This window comes from Aristolochia californica, unplaced genomic scaffold (assembly GCF_029961685.1).
Source record: "Aristolochia californica isolate CCGP_79_NKW_82.1479 unplaced genomic scaffold, dmAriCali1.0.hap1 SCAF_4, whole genome shotgun sequence".
NCBI classification, from domain to species: domain Eukaryota; kingdom Viridiplantae; phylum Streptophyta; class Magnoliopsida; order Piperales; family Aristolochiaceae; genus Aristolochia; species Aristolochia californica.
The window spans coordinates 31,386,701-31,409,844 of NW_027182103.1; the positions used below are offsets into that span (position 1 = coordinate 31,386,701).

Consider the following 23,144-nt stretch of genomic DNA (forward strand, 5'->3'; position numbering starts at 1 on the left):
GTCCCAATTACACCCAAACTCTAATACTTAAAGATAAGTCCAAGCATAATTAAATAACCCAATATAAATAGAAGACTAACATGACCAAAACACCTTTAAACTGAAACTCTTCTGTAACACCTACTTCCATAATAATTTTAGCTCTATAAGACTTCTTATTGTGTAAGACTCATCATGCCACCTCATATGGTCATGGTGGGTCCCACCAGCTTGTGTGATTATGATGGATCCATATCTTATGGGCTTAGGCCCATCTTCCAACACTCTTGGATATGTGGGCCTACCTTGGTCGTGTGGGCTTAGGCCCATCTTCCAACACTTCAGGGGTGGAGTGACATCGACATTAAAGGACACAAATGGACGAGGAGTGGTGGGAGGGAATGACAAACCCGGAGGAGCATCATTCAAGGAATAGAATGAGGTGTCCTCCAAAAAGGTCACATCCCTAGACAAGTAACCGTCGAAGGTAGGATTTTAACATATATAACCTTTTTGGGTGCAAGAGTAACCCAAGAAAATGCACTTCATGGAGCGAGGAGCAAGTTTACTTTTCTAAGGAGATGTGATATGGACAAAACAAGCACACCCAAAGACCTTTATGGGAAGAGTAAATGGGCCTTCATAAGAAATAATACAAAATATGGAGTCTTATGACCAAGTACAGTTGAAGTAACCTATTGATAAGGAAACATGCCATAAGTATAGCATGAGGCCAATAAAGTAGGGTACCTTCATGGAGTAGAGGAGGCGCGGGCAACCTCATGGAGATGACGGTTCTTTCTTTCGGCAACACCATTCTGCTGAGGTGTGTAGGCACATGATATTTGATGGATAAGGTCATTACCGTCGTAAAAGGACCGATACTCACTAGACAAGTACTCTTTAGCATTATCAGTTCTAAGTGCTTGAATTTTCTTGCCAAATTGGGTTAATACCATAGCATGAAAGGCCTTAGAGATAGTAAATATGTCAGACCTTTCTTTAAATAGATATAACCAAGTAACCCAGGTAAAATCATCAACAAAAGTAATAAAATATTTAACTGGAGAAATATTGAAGACACTCAAGGGTCCCCATACATCAGAATGTACTAGAGAAAACGGAGCAACACTTTTATTGGTAGGGTGAGAAGAATATGTGCTCCTCTGGTGTTTTCTTAACTGAAAAAGCTCACAATTTAAAGTAGACAAAGACTTTAAAGAAGGAAATAAATGTCAAAGAGAAGATGTAGAAGGATGGCCAAGCCAGTTGTGCCAAAGTTGTGCCTCGGATGGAGAAGATGAAAGTGCAGCTAACGGAGGCAGGTCTAAGTAATACAAACCCCCCTTTTCATGGCCTCCACCAATCACCCGCTTTGTTGTTAGATCCTGAAATACACAAGAAGAGGGTGAGAAGGTGACATAGCAATTTAGATATTTTGTGAGTTGACTTACTGAGAGTAAATTTAAAGGGGAATGAACGAACAAATAGGACATCTCGAAGTGGGATAGAGGGCATAATAGAAGATGAGCCATTACTAAGTAATTTGGTTTGGGTACCATTAGCTACAGTAACAAACTTATCGGGAATACACGGAGTTAAAAAATTTAGCATATGTTTGTTACCTGAAAGATGTTCAGAGGTCACGGGGTCTATTATCCAAGATGAAGAGAAGTGGCTGAAGAAATAGTGGTAGCAACCGTAGGTAAAGATGTAAGGGAAGACCCCATGAATGACTTCATTCTTCCTAAATGTTTCAAAGTCTTCATGAGTGAGAGTCCTCTTCCCAATTTGTGATTCAGCCTTTTTTTCCCGTTTATCAATGGTAATGGAGGTTGGAGTAGTCGTGGCCCATTCCGTTTTTCCATGAAACTTCCAACAAGCTTCCACAAGATGGTTTTGACCGCAATAATAAGTACATATTTGAGGCTCTGTGCTACAGTAGCTAGGACCGGTGGTTCTACCACCTCTTGTCCGGCCTCCTTTATAATTTTTGTTGCGGCCTCGATTGGAGGATGGTGTACCTCTATTACTTGAATACATAGCAGATGAAGCATCATTATTTAAATTAAGAGATGGATCAAGGATTCGCAGCAATGTGGCACTATTTCATCAAAGAACGGTAGAACGAAGGGGCTAAGAAGTTGAGTCTTAACAACTTCAAAGTATGGCTTGATATTTGTCAAACAAATTGATGCTGCTAAAGCTTCCCTTTGCCTCTCTTGGACTGAAATATCGGTGGAGTATGGTTGAGTGAACTTCCACTCTTGAAGTAGACCCCGAACCGAGCCAAAATTGATGAATATTGTCTCCTTGCTTAGTATTGAGTATGTTTTGCAATACATCAAATAACTTTTGTAAAGAAATCGTATTAGAATATAGCTTAGTACAAGTGTACCAAATCTGTTTGACTGATTCTAAGTGGACAACATTGTTGGCTACATGCTCTTCCATATTATTAATAAGCCAACAAATTACCAAATTATCATCCTTAACTCACTTTAGATAGGATTGACTTTCTTCATCAATCGGTGGAGAAGGCTTGGTTAAGTGATCGAGAAGGTCTCGAGTAATAAGAAACCTTCTTACCGATTGAGACCAACTAAGATAATTGCATAATACCCTTAAGGGAATAGTAGTAATTTTGAGTATATCATTCTTACTACTTGTGTTTCCTTCAGCCATCTTAAGTCAACCAATGCTTAGTAATGCACAAACAAGAGGAGGATATGATGAAGATCCAATCAAACTAAAACTCCAATTAAGATAGCGCAATTGTTGTAATCCCTAATTAAGTTTGAGAAGCAATTAAAGCAATAATATGTGTCCAAAAAAGAAGGTAACCTAAATGAGATGGCTACCTTCCTCCCAATCCGAATTTTAAACTCAAGGACCTTAAGAGTCCAAAAAATTCAAACTTGTATTCAAACTGAAACCCCAATCTTGGGAGGCTCATGTGTTGCCAAAAATATCCATTGTTCAAATTTGAAAAATAATCCACTTAATCAAATTTGAACAGCCTTCTTTCACATAGCAACCACTTTCAAATAAAGATAAGTTCTTATCCACTACATTAGCCACTAAATCAGGCTCCAAATAAACTAAAAATCATATCTTAAGTGGAGTAGATCAATTATTCACTCAATACCAATTCAAATCGTCCTTTTGGTCTTAAAAAACTCAAGAACTCGTGGTTGGTTCTTAACCCAAGCATAGCTTAACTTTTCCTTATGATAAGTGTCATATTTATCACTTAAAAAGACACATTTCCCTTACTCATTTCCAAAAATCCTTTAGGCAATGAAATTGCTCATTAGTCTTAAAAGGGTTGGAGAAGAAATTAGCAATTCCAAAAAATCATAAATCACCAAAAACCAACTGCTCTTTAAGATCGGCAAAGTCCCTCAAACAATTTCTATATGTTTGGAGAATCCGAGTACCATAAATCATAAACAAACTTGATTTAATCCAAAAAAATCAAGTAAGCTACTGGTCTTGAATAATGAGAGATCAGGCTAAGTCTCATGCAAGTCTCATATCATTCTTCCATCATATAACCATCAACTTCATAATCAATAGGTCTTCATAGCCTTGTAGGCAACCGATCTTGATCGAACTTGCAATATTTGAGTGCAAGAAGATCAAAGTCGTAATGTCCTTTAAACACCAAGTATTAGTTTTCACAACTTCTCATATGAAAGCCATTTGTTTCTTGATGTAATATAGAGATTAAGGGCTCTGTACATAGTATGAATGTAAGGAAAAATATAACCAGAAATCACTTATTTTTCCATGGTTGAATATCTTCCTTCAAGAGCACCTTGCATGAAACCTTCAAAGGTACTTAAGCGTCACTTCAACGTGAGAGTCCTAAATCCTCAGTTCTGATACGATGTAGAATTTAGGACTCCTTCGTAATGATCTCAAGCCAAAGAGGGAGAAGAAGAAGAGAAGAAGAGAAGAAGAGAGAAATGAGAGAGAGTTTAGAGATCGACTTCCAAGAGAAGGGAGAGGAGAGTTTGGACGAATTTGAGAAGAGAGGAGAGAACTTGATGCTCTACCTCTTAGCCAGGGACCTCTATTTATAGTTTTTACAATGCCCTTAGAGCTACAACATTACAAGAGAAGAGACATAAATAGATAAATAATTACATCTTCATGCCATCTTTATAAAAAAATCTTCTTAGTTACCAATATGGCACCTCTTGGATGTGTGGGTTTCTTCCTTAGACGTAGGCTTGAGTCCACCTTCTAACAAGTAAGTTTATTCCTTTTAAAGCTTTTAGACCTTGATATGCATTGATTCTTGAATATGAAGTATCTAAAATACTTAGTTTTGCAAATTGTCAAATTTTTTAAGTTTTGTTATTATCAAAAACAATAAGGGAGTCAACCAATGGCCAACATTGTTAATAAATTTGATCCACCAAATAATTGACCTAAATATTAGTTAATCAAAATGAATATACTTATTATAAAATAAATATTTAAATTTATCATATAAATATTTTTTTATAAAATAAATGAATCATAATTACTTAAACTTACTTAGTTATTTTTAAAAATTTTAAGTTTTAATAATATATAATAGTTAACATTTATATGAATAATTATTTAAATTATATAAATTTTAATTTGAAAATTTAATTCTACATTATATTAGTTTAGATCATTTTAATCTTAATGTTAGACAATATATTTTGAATATTTCACTTTTTAAATATATTTAACATAATCTTAGATTATTATGTTATTATCAAAATAAAAATATTAGTTAACCATTTTAGTAAAAACATAGTAATAATATTTATATTCAATATATATTATTTTATCATATTACTAATATTGTATAATAAATAATAAGTTATATTAAATTATTAAATTATTAATTGTTAGTATTATATAAATAATTTAAAATTACATAGCTCTTAGTAATTTAAATTATTATGTTAAAAATTTATATGAATTACTACATTTTCATTATATAATTTTGTAATTAACTTTAATTATTTAGATTTTCTTAAATTAATAATATTTAGTAAGAACCCAGGAGGGTAGTACTTCCTTTTCTTTTCTTTTTTTCATTCATTCATTCACCGGAACTCTTAGGATTTTCGTTTCGGATCTTGGAGATAAATTAACATTATATTACTGAAAAAGTTGAGGTATCTAAAAAATAGTTTCAAATAAATTCTCACTACACTAACTTTAAAATCATTGTTGAATTGAAATTCCAGACCAATTCTAAACAAATTTGTTCATACCTAATAGTCCTAAGAACAGCAATAAACCGGAGGGGAATGATAATGGGCAAAAATTATTGGATATCTAAGGGTCTGTTTAGAACACCTAGAAAAAAAAAAGAGAATTTAACCGTTATTATTCCTAAAAATAAAATAATAATCAATCTCCCCTAACGATGTTAGGTATTTTGAAATACAATATCGTATACTTGCTACCTCCCACACCTATGCATACCTTATCCCTGCAGTTACATTGTTCGCTATTTACGCTTTTTACCCTTACGTTATACAATGAACTGGTAGCTAAGCAGAAGAAACATAATTCAATATATGAAATAAGGTGAAGCACAAAATGGTATTTCGCCAGAAGCCATTTTTTCCAAATATGACGGAGATATGTTCAAAATATAAACATTTACAATAAAGTAGACAAAGGAGGTCAGTCCTGGCACATGTCTCCTCAAAAACTGCTGCTCACAATCTACCAAAATGAACCAGATGCGTTTTGGGTCCATATACAACATGAAGGAGAGAGGTAGCTAGCCCAAGATCCTGTCTCAAAGCAGATAACTCTTCTCTCCCACTGATGATATCATATACAAGAATCAGCTGAAAAATTCAGTTAGCCAAGTGTGTGAGTAGCAACTGGTTGTCAACACTCCCGATACTTGGTAAGATCAAATGTCAAAGTTCTTGAACAGCTGCAAACAAAAACCAAACATCAACAATTCCCAGTGAAGGAACAAAACAGTTTAGGAGAAGGAAGAGGGCATTGAAATTTTACCTTCTTTCAGAGTCTCGGTAGACTCCAACTAAGGCTTCAGCCTTGTCATAGAAAGTGTCTTTTAGTGAAATCACGATAGTTTGAAATCCAGTCCCTCCCTCGGCATCTTGATTCCCCCTCGCCCCATCACATGACTTCGACCGAACGAACCCTGCGACCTTGGCAACATTCAAGTTGTCCAATGCAGCATCAACTTCATCCAGTATAAAGAATGGAGACGGTCGGTAACTGCAACATTTATCATACTATGATTTAGAAGTTATAAATTAGAATCATCATCGCAACCCTTTTTCCTCTTTCTCATGCAGAAATAGAAATTTTGTAACCATTTCAACCTTTATGTGTAAACTACTACAAGGTTGGGGGATGATTAGTAGACTAACTGTAGGTGCATCCACTCACCTGTTTGCAAAAGAAATTCACTACTCAAAGTGCCAATTCAGTTTCCAACTAGGCAGTGCCAATAGAGAATGACATGTTTTCTAAATGACCCAGAATTATATATAAGGCAGTACTCCTGTTTGGCAGAGTAACCAGTACCAAGAATTTAACTAGTAAAAAAAATGTAATGGCTTTGGCATAGCATCCTCTAACCACTCCATTTTTCAGAAAAAGTGATATGTAGTGGAGTCAAAAAAGAGAACCGTACAGAAATGAGAAGCAGTTGGAACGAACACCTGTGGATTGAAAACAGCAAAGCAAGAGCAGCAACTGTCTTTTCACCCCCAGATAACTGTTCCATATCTCGAAACCGTTTTGTCGGAGGCATTGCTGTGTATTTTATGCCATGCAAGTATGGATCATCCTCATTTTCAAGATTCAAATAAGCAGTTCCACCAAGAGGATGAGTGCTGCTCTTTGTTAGTTGCTTGTAGATCTTATCAATGTTGTTTGAAACATGGTTGAAAGCTTCCATGAACAGCTCATACCTACGATAACCACAACATAGCAGTATAATGATAATATCCCAACATTATCGATGTAGCACACACTGTCAAGAGGTAAATTAGGAGATCGTTTGAAACTACTAATGAGCTAAATGCAAAAGACGCTAATTTAAATTTTCCCTTTTTTTGGCTCATGCAACAGAAGTAGCAAAAATGGAGCAGCTAAAAAAGTTCCATATCCAATATGTAACAATAAAGGTAATGCTACAGATGAACAAAACATTCAACCATGTGCCCAGGATAGGCAACCACCTAACCAACATAAGACACAAGCACATCCCACAATCTGATGATCCTGGAGTTGGCCTGCTTATAAGGTATTGAGCAAACCACAGAAAAGACTTACCCTGGGAGTATGCTACTTTCAAAACCTTTTCACCAGCTATCCTCTTCAATTCTATTAACATTACCAGGGTAACCTTGAGCAGAAAATGTCCATCATATTTTTTAGTTGCATATGCATGCCTTAAGGAACTGAATTGTTCATGTTCGGTGATTCATACCAACAATTGCATTTCTTGCAACATAAAGAGAAAAAAGAAATAAAAAATCTTCCTGAACAAATATGTTAACCGGATCCTATATGCATGATCCTCACAGCAAAAATAAAAAATAAAAAATCTTGTTTTAGTTGAAAACTTTGACTAAAACCAACATCAACAAATTCTTGAAAGCAAGGTTTGCTTGTTATGAACTTATTTTGTAAGCAGTACCATCCAAATAAACTGCAGTATCTGATAACATACCTCTTTTGCTTCACTGAATTGTACTTATCAGCTATTTCTTGAACTACATGCTTTGCAGCATCAAATTCTTCTGTTACTTGTCTCTCCTTCTCTTGTAGAGCCTCATATTGGTCCAAGGCCTTCAAGTTGGGAGCAGTTCTTTCAATTTCAGACACTAAGGAGTCCATCTTCTGTTTGAATTCTACCTCAACTTTATCTCGCTCGGAAGGTCTCATGTCCCGTAGATGTGATCTACTTAACTGATTGTAATCAAAACTTGGTGTTTGCGAGGATGATCCTGTGTCCATAGGGTCAGAAATAATAGGAAGCTTTATTTGCTCCAGGTCACACTTCTCAAATATTTCTTGCATACGTGATTTCATTTGCTCAATCTGGGACACCTGTATATAAATGCAAAGCAAACCATACAACCTGTTCTCTTCAGCAAGTCAGACAAACTAAAATGCTAATCCACTTTCAAATACTTAGTGAGAAGAAGACCTCTAGCACAACTACTAGCAAAGATACATTGAAAAATCAAACAAATGAGGAGCTTCATGGGATCAGTGTAACATCCGACCTTTGAGTTTACTTGTCGTTTCAGTTTCCCAAAGCTTCCCATGACCTCAGCGCACTGTTTCTTCAGTTCATCAATGGCTTCTTCACACTCATCTGATTTGGCTTTCCACTCTAGGAACAGAATAAAAATTAAAGGAAATCAAATTTTAAAAATGTTGCAACAAAGTACTTACAGCTGTTAAAATTAACACTCTGCTAGGTCCCAACATGGTTGAAACAAAAAGACAGATATTTCTTCCAAAGATTTTTAGTGTGAGGTTGTAAGGTGCATATCTGTGTCTAAACAACATTCAAAAAAGAAAATTTTCCTTTTAAGGACAAGAAAAAGAGTTGAGTTTTCTACTCTGGGAACACAATGAAAATTAAAAGAAAGTCAATTTATAGTTGTTGCAATAGATTGCTCACAGAAGAAAGTTATCTATGATTACTACTAAAACCTAAGCTGCATAAATTACAAAGAAAAACAACAACAACTAAACTGCATAGGCCCCAAGATAGTTGATGAAAAATGGTGAAAACTCAATTTTGAAAGAAAACAAAAAGGATAAGATGAGAGGAGCAGTCGCCATAATTCAATAACTGCCTGGAGTTAAGGTCTACTTGTGATCTGAATCCCCCTAAAGTACATTACAATACAATGGACAGATATGCCCTCAATAACTTAAACAAAACAGAACATAAAGGCAATTGTCTAATCTACCCCTCACAAGACCATGATTTCAAAACAAAAACAAAAAAAGTCTTCTTAATTACAAAAAACAACCTGTCTGCCTATCTCTCAACAATTGAAGTGAAAGGACAAATATGTTTTTAAAGTTGGTAAGAAATAGGGTGAATTCTACATGATCACCAAAGGAATTCATGGCAATAAAATATGTTTTTATGTTAATAAAAACATAAGCATTTTCTAATGGGAAAGAAATAAAAAGCATTTTATCCCAACACCTATAAAAAAATTAACAACACGCATAGATAAGCATGCTACTCCAGTACGAAGACTAACTATCAGTGAATCTTTCTAATTCAAAGTGCTAGCTCAAACTATATAAACAGAAGATTAAGATTGGTACCCTCTAGTTCAGCCTTAATTTCATCCATCTCCTTTCCAGCTTTCTCAGTAGCTAATTTGGCTTCAGCATTTTTTCTCTGTACTTGCTTTAACTCTCCATCTAATGATTTCAAAGATGCTTCCAGCTTTGTGATTGGTGAGATCATGTCTCGCTTCTGCTCATACTCTAACCTAATAAAAGATGATCCTCATAATGTAAATTTGAGCAATTCATACTCTCAATTTACATATAAAAAAGATAAAATAATATTATAAATATATATATAAGAGAAGAACAAGAGAAAACAAGGAAATAAAACAAACAAAGAAAAAATAAAAAAAAACTTGAAGATTCTACAGGGTCCAACAAATGGATTAAATAGGTTGTAAGTTCAAATTTATAACTGATCCCCAAAAAGCTCTTTCTGCTTTCTAACAGTTATTAACACAGCTACGGAAAAGTTTAAACATGTAGAAGAAATCAAGCTTCAAATGAGAATTCATAAGAGGTAAATAGTTGTCCTGAAGAGATACAACTGGGAAAAGATCAACTGATGTTGGCCTTTGGCCCAATAACTGATCTCATCTTCAGCAGATTATGGACCAGTTATCTTTTCAAAAACTGTCCAAAAATAAAGTGAAAAAGGAAAAAACAGTATAAACCAGCATTAAGAAACAGGGTGCATGTGAAAGCCATAACTCAACAAGCTTTTAAGCATATAATTATAGTCATTGGCAATGTTACAACTCGCAAGGAAAAGAGTGTAGATGCACATCCAAGAAAGTGTCTGTCTACTATAAGGTAGAAGATCAATCCAAGCTTACTGGTACTTCAGTTTTGACATGTGATTGCTCATTTGAAGTCTCTTTTCTGAGAGCTCTTGAGCATCCTTGAGTTGTTTCTCTTCATATTCACGAATATTTTTCACACCAACAGATGCACTGAAGTTCTTGTAGACACGGTCAACAATCTCATTGATCCTTTTTTCAAGTTTCTGGATATCCACCAATCTTTTTGCAATGACACTTTTCAGCTGCAGATACAAAAATGATGTAAAATGATCATTAAATCCGATGAACTCCAACTATATAAATTCATTGCCTGTACCTTTTGGAGATCAGGCTTAAGACGATCAATCTCTTCTTTTACATTCTGCTTCTCCTGTTTCAGTTTTGACATCTTCTCCTGAAAATTTTTCTGTAGACAAGCAATTCCAGTAAAATATCCATACTGCTTAGTGCATATATCCATACTGCTTAGTGCATCTCTCAGAACAAACACTTAGAAACGAGTGAAGAACAAATTTGGGAAAAACTAGACCCATCCTCACCCCCATGCCTTCTTCCCCACACCCCTGGCATACATAATATAACTCCACCCTAGCTTCTTAGCAATTAAAGAAATAGAATATTGTATTCCAATTCCAGATAAACAGTAATCAGGAATTATGCACAGTAATATCATCTGGAGTTACATTCATGAGAAACTCTAGAACAATCTTTTCTTCCTTCAACTTCAACAATGCATTTCCATTGTAGAACTTATAAAAGGGGAGAGAATGTGAGATTCCCCTATCATGCACCCTCTTTACTGAAGAAATGGAGAAGGTGAAAGAGGGGAAAGTGGAAACCCCAACTCCTCCCAACAAAGGAGCAGCCCCCACCCTCCCTCATCACTTCTCAATCCTCTGCCTGCTGGAGGGTGGTGCTTTAATCCGAAACAGAAAGTGGGAGGTGCTACTGACTTTTGTTTTAGATAATTTGTATTTTATATAAATGGTTAATTATTTTGTATATATACATATTTTATTTTTTTAAAATAAATAACTTATTATTATAAATGAGATTCAGCTCTATTATATAAATATGACTCATTTAGATTAAATAATATTTAAGTCAATTATTTAGCAGTTGCAGTTAATTGCACTGACTGTAGAATTCTATAGTTTCAAAAAGGTAGACAAGATACCAGTATCACAGTCATTCTAGAATCTTACATTCAAGAAATCCTTATCCTAGAATTTTATAAACCAGTAACATATTCCAGTAAAAGTAGTCCAGTACTACAATTCCAAACACCTGCCCAAAGAAGGAAAAAAATAAGATAAGGACCCTGATTCTGTTGAAGAATGAAACTAAGAGTACAATTTGTCTAGAAGACATGTGAGAAATTGAGTGAATAGGGTTGAGAGAGAGAGATGAAGAGGAAGAGAGACGAGAGCCAGAAAACTGAAAAGAACGTCTTTCTGAATTAGGAGAAAAGTACGACCCCTAATCTCTATCATTGACTAAACTGGATGTAGAGGAAAAGACATCTCTACCCCCTATAAAAAGTATACCTTATATCTACATATATACAAGTCCAAAAATTCTGAAAATTGGACCATAGGTACTTCTAAACTTCCTGGAACTAACAACACTCTTCTAGTTACAATCAGAACCCAGTGAAGTGACCAAACTACCCTCAGTACATTTAACAACATATATACTAGGACTGGCAATGGGAAAAGTCACATGATCCACACACTTAACCAATGAAACCACTGAGCATTCTTTTCTTGTGAATTTAAGACCATGAGAATGGCAGGCAAGACAAAACCAAAGATAGACTTATTGCTAAAAAAGGCATCAGAACAACTTGTTGTCAGTCAAGGAATCACCACTTGGATTACTTTCTCATTTTTTTACCTTTCCTTCTCTGCAGATTAACTCTTGTTGGAAAAAGTTAGAACCATATTCTAGCTGTGTTGCATCAGTTATATAGATCTTTTCCGTTCTGTTCTATCTTTTAATGGACCCATGCACCATTTCCAACTATACCATTTTCACCCTTCCAGTGAAAACAGAATAAATAACTGAACCTATAGTATCTGATATTACATATTTCACCTAATGAAGCACAGTGATGAAAGATTTTGTTCTGGCACCTTCTCAATTTCAGCATAATGAATCTTCCTTTCAAGCCCAGTAACTCTTCCAGATGCCTCTGACTCTTTTAAGGCCATTTCTCTAATTGATCCAAGCTTTTCCAGTTCTGATTCATAGCTCTCCTTTTGCTTTTTCTTACCTAATAAAGTTCCAAAAGATTAGCAAATGCCCAACAAGGACGATATCAACCAAGAATTATATGCAATAATCAACCTGAAATTAGCTGATCATCCCATTTTTGAGACCTAGCTTCCATTCCTCCACTGATCCCACCAGTCATTGTACCCGATTTAGTGAGAAGAATTCCATCAACAGTTACCACTGAAAACACAGCGCATTAGGAATAGTCTTCATAAATGATAAGAGTGTCAGGAATGGTTACAAGGAGCTATATTGCAATACCAGTTACCTTTATGCCTCTCTCTACTCCAACTAAGCATCTTGGCCTCTTCAAGCTCATCACAAACTAGGGTATTCCCAACTGCATATAAGATAGCCTTCTCCAAAGACTGATCAAACGTACAATTGTTAAGCTTAACAAAAAATACGTTTTCTTTTACGTAACAACTTTTTACTAATTGCTCGAAACCTTTCAGTTGACAACAGAAGAATCCACCGAACATAAACCATAGCATATAAGCACTCACATCATTATTTGAACACCATAACATAAAAAGTGCCATAATATTCTAAGTTCTAACAATAATACTAACGATAACAAAAGATAATGACATAATAATAACATAACATCTCTTTGCCATTTTCAAAATTATATATAATAACAATAACAATTGAATTCAATTGTAACTCTACAAGAAGTCCGAGCCCCCACAGGAGGTAGGGGAGTTCAGATATTCCGGGCGTGGTGAATTGGGTGAACTGCATGCCTAAGCGGTATTGTGCCTTCACTGAAAGAAAGCATTATGCACTCCTTCAAGGGTGGAAGATTTACTCCAGCACTTGCCATGTCCTTCTTGATATTTGATGATGTTTTCTTTGTATTTGTTTTTCTATTTTTTGGTAAATTTGCATAACTGGGAGATTTATATGTTGGTTTTTTCATTATATCCCTCTTTTGTCTTTCGATGTAATTCTCACCATCTTCCAAAAATTGCATCTTAATCTGTACTCCAGAGGCAAATTACATAGTTCATGCTCATCAAGCTTGCTGCAAATTGAATTAAACTGATTTGTCTCTTTCTTTCTAGAGCAAGAAAAGATTTTATTTTTATGAATAGGTAAATGGAAAAGCAATTAGTACGAAACCATGAGAAGGATATTGGATGACATCAAAAACAAGCTTGGCAGTACCACCCAATGTTCGCAGCTTCTCAATTACAGGCTTCACACGAACTGACTGTAAAGGTATAAATGTCTGAGGAGGAAGCCGGTGATCCTTCAAATACTGCAAAGAAGAAAAGTAATTTGTCTATTGTCAACTATTCCAATTTGAAGAAAATGAATGCCAAATTGAACGATAAAAATTACGACTTTAACCTGCCATCCACAAGGAAATCTGAAAACTGTAAACCAGAAAATCATATTGTCCACATATTGCCCTTTAACCCACGTAGAAAAATTCTACTCTCAGAAAAATGCTTGGGAAATTGAATTTCCATTCAATTAAATTTTGCACAAACAGGAATGGAAGCAGACATGGTGATGTTTTCCATCTAGAATATTTTTTTATGATTTGCTACATAGAGAGCTTCTATGACAACTTCAACTTTCAGGCAAATTCACATACCTTAATGCATTCTTTCCCCGTATTTTCATCCTCAACTACTACTGCATCCATAAATTTACCCATTGCAACAGTAACAGCAAGGTTATACTTTTTTTGTGTTGGTCTACAAAGATCAGTCATGCGACCATGAACACCTGAAAACAGGCGCTTCAAACTCTCCACAGCTTCAGACAAGCGGGCATCTCGCTCACTCTCATGTTTGTCAGCTTTCAACTCGTTCAACTGCATTTCTATTTCAGTAATCTTTAATTTCAAGCTATCATGCTTACTCCTGTATAAAAAAGCACTTTAATTAGTGAGACCAAGGTATCAAGTTTACTACTGTCTAAAAAAGCACTTTTTTTAGAAAAGATGAGAAAAACCATCATTTCCAAAAAACAAAATGATGATAAATTCATTAAGAGAAGAATATATAAGGAATATTACAACAAAATCTCAACCCGCATAACTGTCAACCCATATTACAAGGAATGAGTCACCCATAACCATATCAAGCAAGAAAACCCCCAAACAAGCCAATGACAACGATATAATTAGCACTTCTTACAACATGATTCCCAACAAAGTAACCGCCACGAAGGTTTTTGATATACCCCAAAGCAGGAATAAAGATGTTCAAGCCAAAACAAACAAAAGAAATAACAACGAACCTTCCCTTCCTTGCCGAAATCACCCAAATCGACGAGAATACTCCCCGATAGATACGTCTCCTGATGCGAATACGACCCACGACAAGAAACGGAAACTCCTCCGTCGAAATCGATGTAAGACTCACCGGAAATAGTCACCGATAACCCTGGTATTCGAGAGACCAGTACTCTCCCTGAGCAACGCTCCTTTGAATACTCAAAACGACGATCCCCCTTCTCCCTTCGTCCCCCCCCCCCCCCCAAGTTCCCTCCCGAAAACACTTTATATTATTAAATTCCCAAAATACCCCTGATCCATTAATTAAATTCCCCTAACCCATTAATCACCCTCTAATTTGGTATCTTATCATTACCCCCCGCCCAAACTTTCACCTTGTCCTCAAGGTGAAAAACAAGAAACTAGAGCCTCATTGCCTCGAAATCCGCCCAAGTGGCTTCAACTCCGGGAGGTCCTTCCATTGCACCAAAGACTCCTACTGCTACTGCCTTGTCTTTGTTTTTTTTTTTTTTTTTTTTTAAGCGTATAGTTAGAATGGCAGCAGGTTGCACTGCCCAACCCCACAAGAACCCCATATCCCTCAGCCTGGATAATTCACATCATCGCCTTGAGTGAAACCAAAGTTCTGTGCAAGAAGGGATCTCCCTGTAACACGACCGTCTCATTACCCAATCGAAACTTCATAGCAAGTGTTTTCCAATTCGTATATGTTCTGCCTAAGGTCGCCAACCACTGTACACCTAAAATCACATCGGTGCTTCCCAATTCCAAAGGCAAAAAATCCTCCACGATCTCGATGCCTTGAAGAGTTAATCGAACCCCCTTACAAATGCCTTCCCTGGGAAGTGCCTCACTTGTACCCAATTGAACGCCATACTTGGTTGTTGGGGATAAAGGCAGGTGCAGTTTGTTTACCACTGTAGTGGAAATAAAATTATGAGTTGCTCCACCATCAATGAGCACGACGACTGGTTGCTCTCCGATGGTTCCCGCAATCATGATAGTCTTCGGAAGTGTTAATCCAACTACCGAGATCAACAACACCTCAACTATGTGAGCATCCGCTCTATCCACTTCGGCCTGCTGTTCACACTTGCCATCATCGCCATCCTCCATAACTTCGTTGTTCAGCTCTTGTAAAATCATCACCGGTAGATCCTTGTTTTTACATCTATGCCCAGCTGAGAATTTTTCATCACAACGGTAGCACAAACCCCGCTCTCGCCGGTATTGGATTTCGGTTTCCGTGAGTTTCCTGAATGGCGTCCTCTTCTCCATCCCATGTTTCGTCGTTTCTGCCATGGACATGGTACTCCCATTACTCCCAAATATGGTCCCCGCTGGGTTTGGAGTCCCCAGCCCAAACCGAGTCTACTGAATAACTTTATTTTTTTCTTCTAACTTTTGGGCCAACTCCATGGTCTTTCCCAACCCATTGGGCTCCAACACCCTCACCTCGGCCCAAATTTCTGGCTTAAGCCCATTAACAAAGTTGGACTCCAATACCTTTTCTGGAATATCGTCCAACATGGAAGTCAAATCCTCAAATCACCTTCTGTAATCTCTCACGGTGGGCTCCTGCTGCAACGCCAGAAATTTCTCATAAGGAGAGCTGTCTTCAGAACTTTGGAACCTTTTTAGCAATAAGGACTGAAATTCTTCCCAGATCATGATCTCCCTCCTGTTATTTTCATACTTGAAACATTTTAATGCCTCCCCTTCCAGACATACTACGGCAGCTTCCAGTTTTTCACCGTGAGATACCCGGTTAAGCGAAAAATATCGTTCAACTCTGTAAATCCAATCATCGGGGTCTTCTCCCTGAAAAAAACTGGCAACTCTAACTTTCTGAGTCGCACTTCATACCGGCTCTACCGATTCCAATCAACCCCGCCACCATCTCTTCCATGTCCGATACCTCTCTGGATCGAGTTATCGCTCACTGCCGAGTCCAGCCCCTGTCTTGCCGTCCTACTCTGCGCATTCAGATTTCGGTTAAGCTCCTCTTGGGTACGCAGGAGTTGCTCAACACGCCCTATCAACACCATCAACCCTTGTTCCATGGCCGGAATCTTCCGAACCTCTTCCTTCATCGAGCTCACCTCCTCCCTTACGGAACTCACAATTCCTTCCACCGATTCCACCCTGGACTCCATTTTGGTAGTCGCCATGAATTTTTTTTTTTTTTATTCTTCTTCTTCTTCTCTACCAATCGCCGAAGTCGAAAAATCACCGTCGACTCACTCTCGACTCCCGGTAGAATACGCTTCAATCCCTACTGCCGAAAACGTACAGAAACCCCCTTCTAGCTGATGACGCACCGGAAAACCTCTGATATATTTCCGATTTAGTCAAATAGTGCCAAATCGAAAAAACAAAAAACTCCTTTTCACTGCCAAAGTCCAGATGCGAACCCAACCTCGCTCTGATACCAAATGATATGCACCTAGCCAATACTACCCAAAAGACTGGCCTGTTAGGAGCGGAAGACATAGGTACTTAACCTAGGACCATAACATCAAATGTTAAGCACCTAGCCAATACTACCCCAAAGACCAACCTGTTAGGAGCGGAAGACATAGGTACTTAACCCAGGACCATAACATCACATCCCACCTTCGCAAGCCGACATCCACGGCGGCCCACTCTAGCGACACTGGCCCGACCCGGGTTTTGATCCTACGACCTACCAGTATTTTAATCCAGCCTCTAGGTGGCCCCCTCCGGGAGTCAAACACGCGTGGGAGCCCGCTTTGATACCAAATGTTATACCCCAAAGCAGAAATACAGATGTTCAAACCAAAATAAACGAAAGAAATAACAACGAACCTTCCCTTCCTTGCCGAAATCACCCAAATCGATGAGAATACTCCCCGATAGATACGTCTCCTGATACGAATACAACCCACGACAAGAAACGGAAACTCCTCCGTCGAAATCGATGTAAGACTCGCCGGAAATAGTCACCAATAACCCTGGTATTCGAGAGACCAATACTCTTCCTAAGCTACGCTCCCCTGAATACTCAAAACAACGACCCCCCTTCTCCCTTCGTCCACCTCTAAGTTCCCTCCCGAAAACACTTAACATTATTAAATTCCCAAAATACCACTGACCCATTAATTAAATTCCCAAAATGCCCCTGACCCATTAATCACCCTCTAATTTGGGGTCTATCAGTTTTGCCGAAGATAAGCTAACTAATCCCCACTGCTGAACCCCCCTGTACAAATACGGGGAAAGAAAAAAAAAATGCCTAGTCTTAAAACAAGGAAAAAAAGCATGAGTCTCTGCCTCCACAGCATCATATACTCTAAATGGAGCAGGGTAAACACAAAGAACCATACCTGTATGGTCTATAAAGACACCTCTTCCAGCAGGGCCTGGATTTCCTCTAGAGCTACCATCAAAGTTAAGCTTCAACAATCCCTCGTGAGGGGGGACCATGAAACAACTGAGGCACAAATTGAGAAGGAAAAGCCAACCAAAATTTTTAATGCTCTTTCGGGACTGCACTATGCAAGTGGTTGAGCAACATGTATTTACTTGCCCAAAACTGGGAGAAATGAACCATCCATTCAAGCACACCTCAAATGGTCCTAGACTTCCCTAAAAAGTCCTGCTATTCGTCTCCTCCCAAATAGCCAAAAAACTGCATCAAAAGCTGGCTTCCATAGCGTCTTCCCCAGATAAGGAAGAAGCCTAATAATCATTTAAGACACCAAAATACAGGAAAGAGGAAGGGGAAAAAGTAGGAAGAAAATTTCTACAACAGGGCATTCCAAATCAAAGAGAAAAAAAAAAGGCAGAGAATAAATAAAAAAAAGCCCTTTTTTTATAACTAGACATGAAGACTTTGACAATGTCTGTCATTCAACTCTAAAAATGAGAAGCAGACAGTGAAATTTGTGTGAGACTACTACATGCATAGACAGATATAGAAGAAGGCAAAATGCTTCTTAACTGTTATATGAAGCAAGAGTGACTACAAACCTTGAGTCGCGGTGCTTTTCTTGCATTTCACTTAGTTCCTTCCTTGCTCGTGAAAGCTCTTTTCCATGTTTTCCAAGTGCATCAATAGTTTTATCAAGTCGTTCTTGCAATTGTTTCTCTTGTGATAACAGCTCTTGGTCCCTGTTAATCAATTGATCAAGATTTTCTTCTAAATTCTTTTCAGCTTCAATATCAGCATGTTGTTGCCTATCAAGAACCTCTTTCTCATCTCTTAGTTTTGCAGTTCTTGTCCCAGCTTCCTCCTTGCTGTGAGCATTGCACTCTATTTTAGAAAGAGCCATTTAACAAAAACAGACCCACATTCAATGGCTAGACATATGATACCAACATTTAGATAAGCATCCTTACTCCTCTTCCTCAATTTATGAAATTTTCATCATTCTCAAAGAAAAGATAGCAAGGAATCCAGAAAACATGCTTTTCACAGAAGCATCTGTTGAAAGATTTTGATTTTCTCGTAGCAGAAACAAACATGGTTTTCTGTCTAAAACTAGAATAGATTAAATAAGATGAACCTATGAGGATTTGACTGCACATTGATTTTTTGGCCCAGTATGATGAATCAATAATATAGACATTACATTTTCACAAAAAAAAAAAAACGAAAAAAAAAATATAGACATTAGTCAGACATCATATTCCCGTGTCTCTCAGAATAGAGGAAACACAAAATTACTTACATTCTATGATATTCATGAAGTTGGCTATCAGCAAGTTGAAGTTTTCCAACTCCATCCTGTCCTTTCTCATGTAACTTACGAAGAGCTTCACTCACATCATTCAAATCTTTCTGTAGCTTCTCAATTTCTTTCTGATGCCTCTGTCGATCTTCTTCTTTCTTTTGCAGCTCTCTTCTGTTGCTCTTAATTTTTGAATTTATGCGAGTCATTTCTTCCTTTAACTTTAAAAGCTCTGGTTGCTGTATGGAAAAGGTCAAATTAAATAAAAAATCTAATGGACCTTTGAAACTAAAGCATTAAAGGAGCATCGTCACCAAAAAAAAAGAGCACCAAAACTCAGACTAAAAGTAGTTCTCAAATGCAGAACATGATAGGCAAATAAATACTGGAGGAAAGAAACAAAACTTGAACAAAGAGTGCCTCTCAAATTCAAGTGCAAGTGCAACAAAACCTTTTTACAGAGTTGATGCTGGAGAAAGCTATGTACCTAGATATAGCAATTGTGTAAAACTACAGATCAAACTGAGCCATGACCCTTAAACTATCATTTCTCGCAAATGGTTATGTAACAGTTGTTTATATACACTGTTTGGTATAAGATATGTGTCAAATAATAGTCCCACATAGATTAATGAGTACAAAGATCTTGAGTTTATTAGTTGGGAAAGAGGTTTCCTAAGTTGGCTAGTTATTTTGGGATGGGACTTGGACCCAACTTTACATGGTATCAGAGCAGGTACTCATATGTGGGCCTACACCTAAAACTATCCACTTGTAAAGCCACAAAAGAGGGCCTACACCTAAAATTATTCACTTGTAGAGCCATAAAAGAGGGCCTACACCTCAAACTATTCACTTGTAAAGCCACAAAAGAAGGCCTACACCTAAACTATCCACTTGTTGAGCCACAAAAGAGAACCTACACCTAAACTATCCACTTGTAGAGCCACAAAAGAGGGCCTACACCTAAAATTATCCACCTTTAGAGCCTCAAAAGAGAGCTTACACCTAAATTATCTACTTGTAGAGCCACAAAAAAGGCCTACATGTGAGAGAGAGTGTTAAGGAATAATCCCACTTGGATTAGTGAGTACAAAGATCTTGAGATTATTAATTGGGAAAGAGGTTTCCTAAGTTGGCTAGTCATTTTGGGATGAGCCTTGGATCCAAGTTTACAATATGTTACAAACCATATGGTACACAGTTCATTCAAACACAAGTGTTTGACAAACAGATGTTTTTTTATGAAGATCCTTCATGTAATATTTTGGGAATAGTAAGTTTACATATTTTTCTTAAATGAATTACCATCTCATCTCCACAACCATATTCTGCCAAAGAAAAAAGCAAACAATCTAATGGCTGCAGTTATTGATGATTGTAGAATACAATTGATGATAAGAAACAAATACACTTCAGGATACAACTTCTCATTGAGAAGCAAGAAACTTCAAACATCACCTTGAGTGCCTTGTGATCACATTTTCACGCATTTGCTCGACAGCCCACACAGATCTTTAATTAACAGATTGCCAATGTTTTATTACATGTTGTTAGAAATTCTTATTTTTAGTAAACTTATTTTTTTGTGTTTTCCAAGAAAGTGTTTTCCTGTAGACAGTAGATTCCTAAAGTTTAAGGGTTGCAAAGACAGGATTCTAATTTTAAGTATTCTTTAAATTATAAATAGGGGAAAGGATTCTCAATACCCTAATCTCTCCAACATTTTCTTCGGCAAATTTTCACATGTTATCAGAATGGATTGTCATCTAAGTTTTGTGAGTTGACCTATCAACTTACAAAGACAATGTTGTTCATCTTTTCTTTGCCTATTTACGCTATGTTCTTCATCATAGAATATTGTTCTTTTGGTACACCCGTTCATCTTTCGCAGTTTCTTGCTTGTCTCCTCAAGTTCATAGTTTGCATCTCCCCTATGGTAACTTATTGTAGAAAGTGTCATCCATGAGTCTCATCCAATCTGCCAGTTGTGCTAGAGTCGAATTAAATTGGCAAATAACTTCGCATAGTTCAATTGCCAAAACCTCTAGTTCTTTTTTTTTTTTTTAAATGAAAACCTCTAGTTCTTTACTATGAATATTTGCATGATTTCACCTATGAAAACCTCTAGTTCGAATTTATTGCTTTTTTGCCAAAAACAGCCTATGTCCAAATAATCTGAGAGAGAAGAGCTGAATCAATGATATTAGTTCATCACAGAGTTTGTTGAGAATTTGATCCTCCAAATGATGAAGCTTTTAACTAAGAAAGATCAATAACTATATTTGTGAGAAAACCAGCTCAAGGGCATTTTGGTCATTTTACATGATCGGTTATGTTATATTACTGCACTATTTAGTCTATGTACAAATTTTTATATCCATAGGAAGAGTAGAATGGGAGTTATAAGGGAATAAGTGATTTAAAGTAAAGAGGGGCAATTTTGTAAATTGTCCAACAAAACCTAATAAATAGCATTGGGAGTCGTGTATGACCCCCAATGCAGCTCATTCAAGAGCTTCTCTCTTCTTCTCTCTGTACCTTCAAGTTTCACATATTTTACATGGTATCAAGTTTTCAAATCTCCTCGGTAATTTGTTGGTAAAAAGTTGACTTTTTCTCCTCTATCTTTTGCCATAACCCCATGGTTACTGGCTTTATCACCTTTTGAATGATTATCTGTTTTAACTGCCTTAAAAAGGGTTCTTTTTTATTGATCTTGGGATGTGTGTCACCTACCCAGACCAATGCTTACGTCATCAACCTCTATGCTAACGTCAACCCTAACTGAGGTCTATTTTTTAAGGATTTTCTATTTAATTGCAGTATTATATTAATCTGAAGATATTTTACTCATGCACATCTCATTCTTTCCCTAACCCTAATTTTTTACAAAGCGGGGCCCATATTATTGGAAGTGAAGGTATTTGGGTATTGAAATTGAAGAATTTAGTGATTCTATACTTATTATATGGCTGATTTGGGTGAAGTATATGTACTATCCAGATAAATGGCTGGATCTTATAGTAAAGATGTTTTTATGACCTCTGAGAAGTTGACAGAACCAAACTATCTTAATTGGACCAGATTAGTGAGAATGTTTTTGAAGGGTAGAAGGGGGACAAAGTATATCCGAGATGATCCTCCAATCCCAACTAATGATTGGGAAGCAGAAGACAACCAAGTTATAACTTAGACTGTCAACAATATTTATTCAACTTTAAGAAATCAGGTGATGCACTATGAAACTGCAAAAGCTATGTGGGTTTCTTTAGAGTACTTATATGCTCAAAAGAGCAATTTATCCCAAGGTTATGAACTGTATACTGATTTCTTTGGTCTCAAAAGAGGTAGAAGACAATTATACAATACTATAGTGCATTTTGGACTCTAGCTATAGTACTAAGACAAATCTTTGACCTCTCTTGAAGCTAAACATTTTGGCATATAACTCATAAACTCATGAAAAGTTGCTCTCCTAAGCATAAACGGACTCTAAGCACACATCTCCTTAGTAATGTCACAATTCATAACAACTTGGAATTAATGCTATTAATCAGCCAGGTCAAAACCTAATTGTCCTCAGCTTCCAAGTCATCATTCAAAGGGAAAGAAGGATCTTCCCTAATGAATTTGGACTTCTTCTTAGCCTTCTATTCTAGTCTAACTGACTTTGACCAACTGAGTCTCTTAAAAATAATCATAATTACATCTTTTTCCTCTGAGTTTCCAGATTCTCTCGGAGGGGTGATAATCTCATCAGAATCAGCCATCAGGGTAAAATATTATCCAATTCAACTAATTTCACTTCTCACACACTTC

At 36.8% G+C, this 23,144-nt stretch overlaps 1 protein-coding gene across 2 annotated transcripts in view; it reads right to left on the reverse strand.

The window, feature by feature from the left end:
- Positions 1 to 5,545: 5,545 nt before the first annotated feature.
- The window catches only part of LOC137961916 (structural maintenance of chromosomes protein 1), a 56,721-nt gene continuing 39,122 nt past the window's right edge, over positions 5,546 to 23,144 (reverse strand). The window contains exons 4-18 of one of the 2 annotated variants that reach the window (XM_068808555.1): positions 19,323 to 19,561; positions 18,622 to 18,888; positions 13,981 to 14,251; positions 13,514 to 13,638; positions 12,643 to 12,752; positions 12,447 to 12,554; positions 12,233 to 12,372; positions 10,414 to 10,503; positions 10,131 to 10,339; positions 9,328 to 9,497; positions 8,259 to 8,368; positions 7,700 to 8,079; positions 6,684 to 6,935; positions 6,007 to 6,234; positions 5,546 to 5,923 (exon numbers count right to left, since the gene is read on the reverse strand). In XM_068808555.1, the coding sequence (XP_068664656.1) occupies positions 5,875 to 5,923; positions 6,007 to 6,234; positions 6,684 to 6,935; positions 7,700 to 8,079; positions 8,259 to 8,368; positions 9,328 to 9,497; positions 10,131 to 10,339; positions 10,414 to 10,503; positions 12,233 to 12,372; positions 12,447 to 12,554; positions 12,643 to 12,752; positions 13,514 to 13,638; positions 13,981 to 14,251; positions 18,622 to 18,888; positions 19,323 to 19,561 (2,748 nt within the window). In that variant the 3' untranslated portion in view covers positions 5,546 to 5,874. Of the gene's footprint in view, positions 5,924 to 6,006; positions 6,235 to 6,655; positions 6,936 to 7,699; positions 8,080 to 8,258; positions 8,369 to 9,327; positions 9,498 to 10,130; positions 10,340 to 10,413; positions 10,504 to 12,232; positions 12,373 to 12,446; positions 12,555 to 12,642; positions 12,753 to 13,513; positions 13,639 to 13,980; positions 14,252 to 18,621; positions 18,889 to 19,322; positions 19,562 to 23,144 lie in introns of those variants that run through there. The other variant, XM_068808556.1, reaches the window with a different exon arrangement.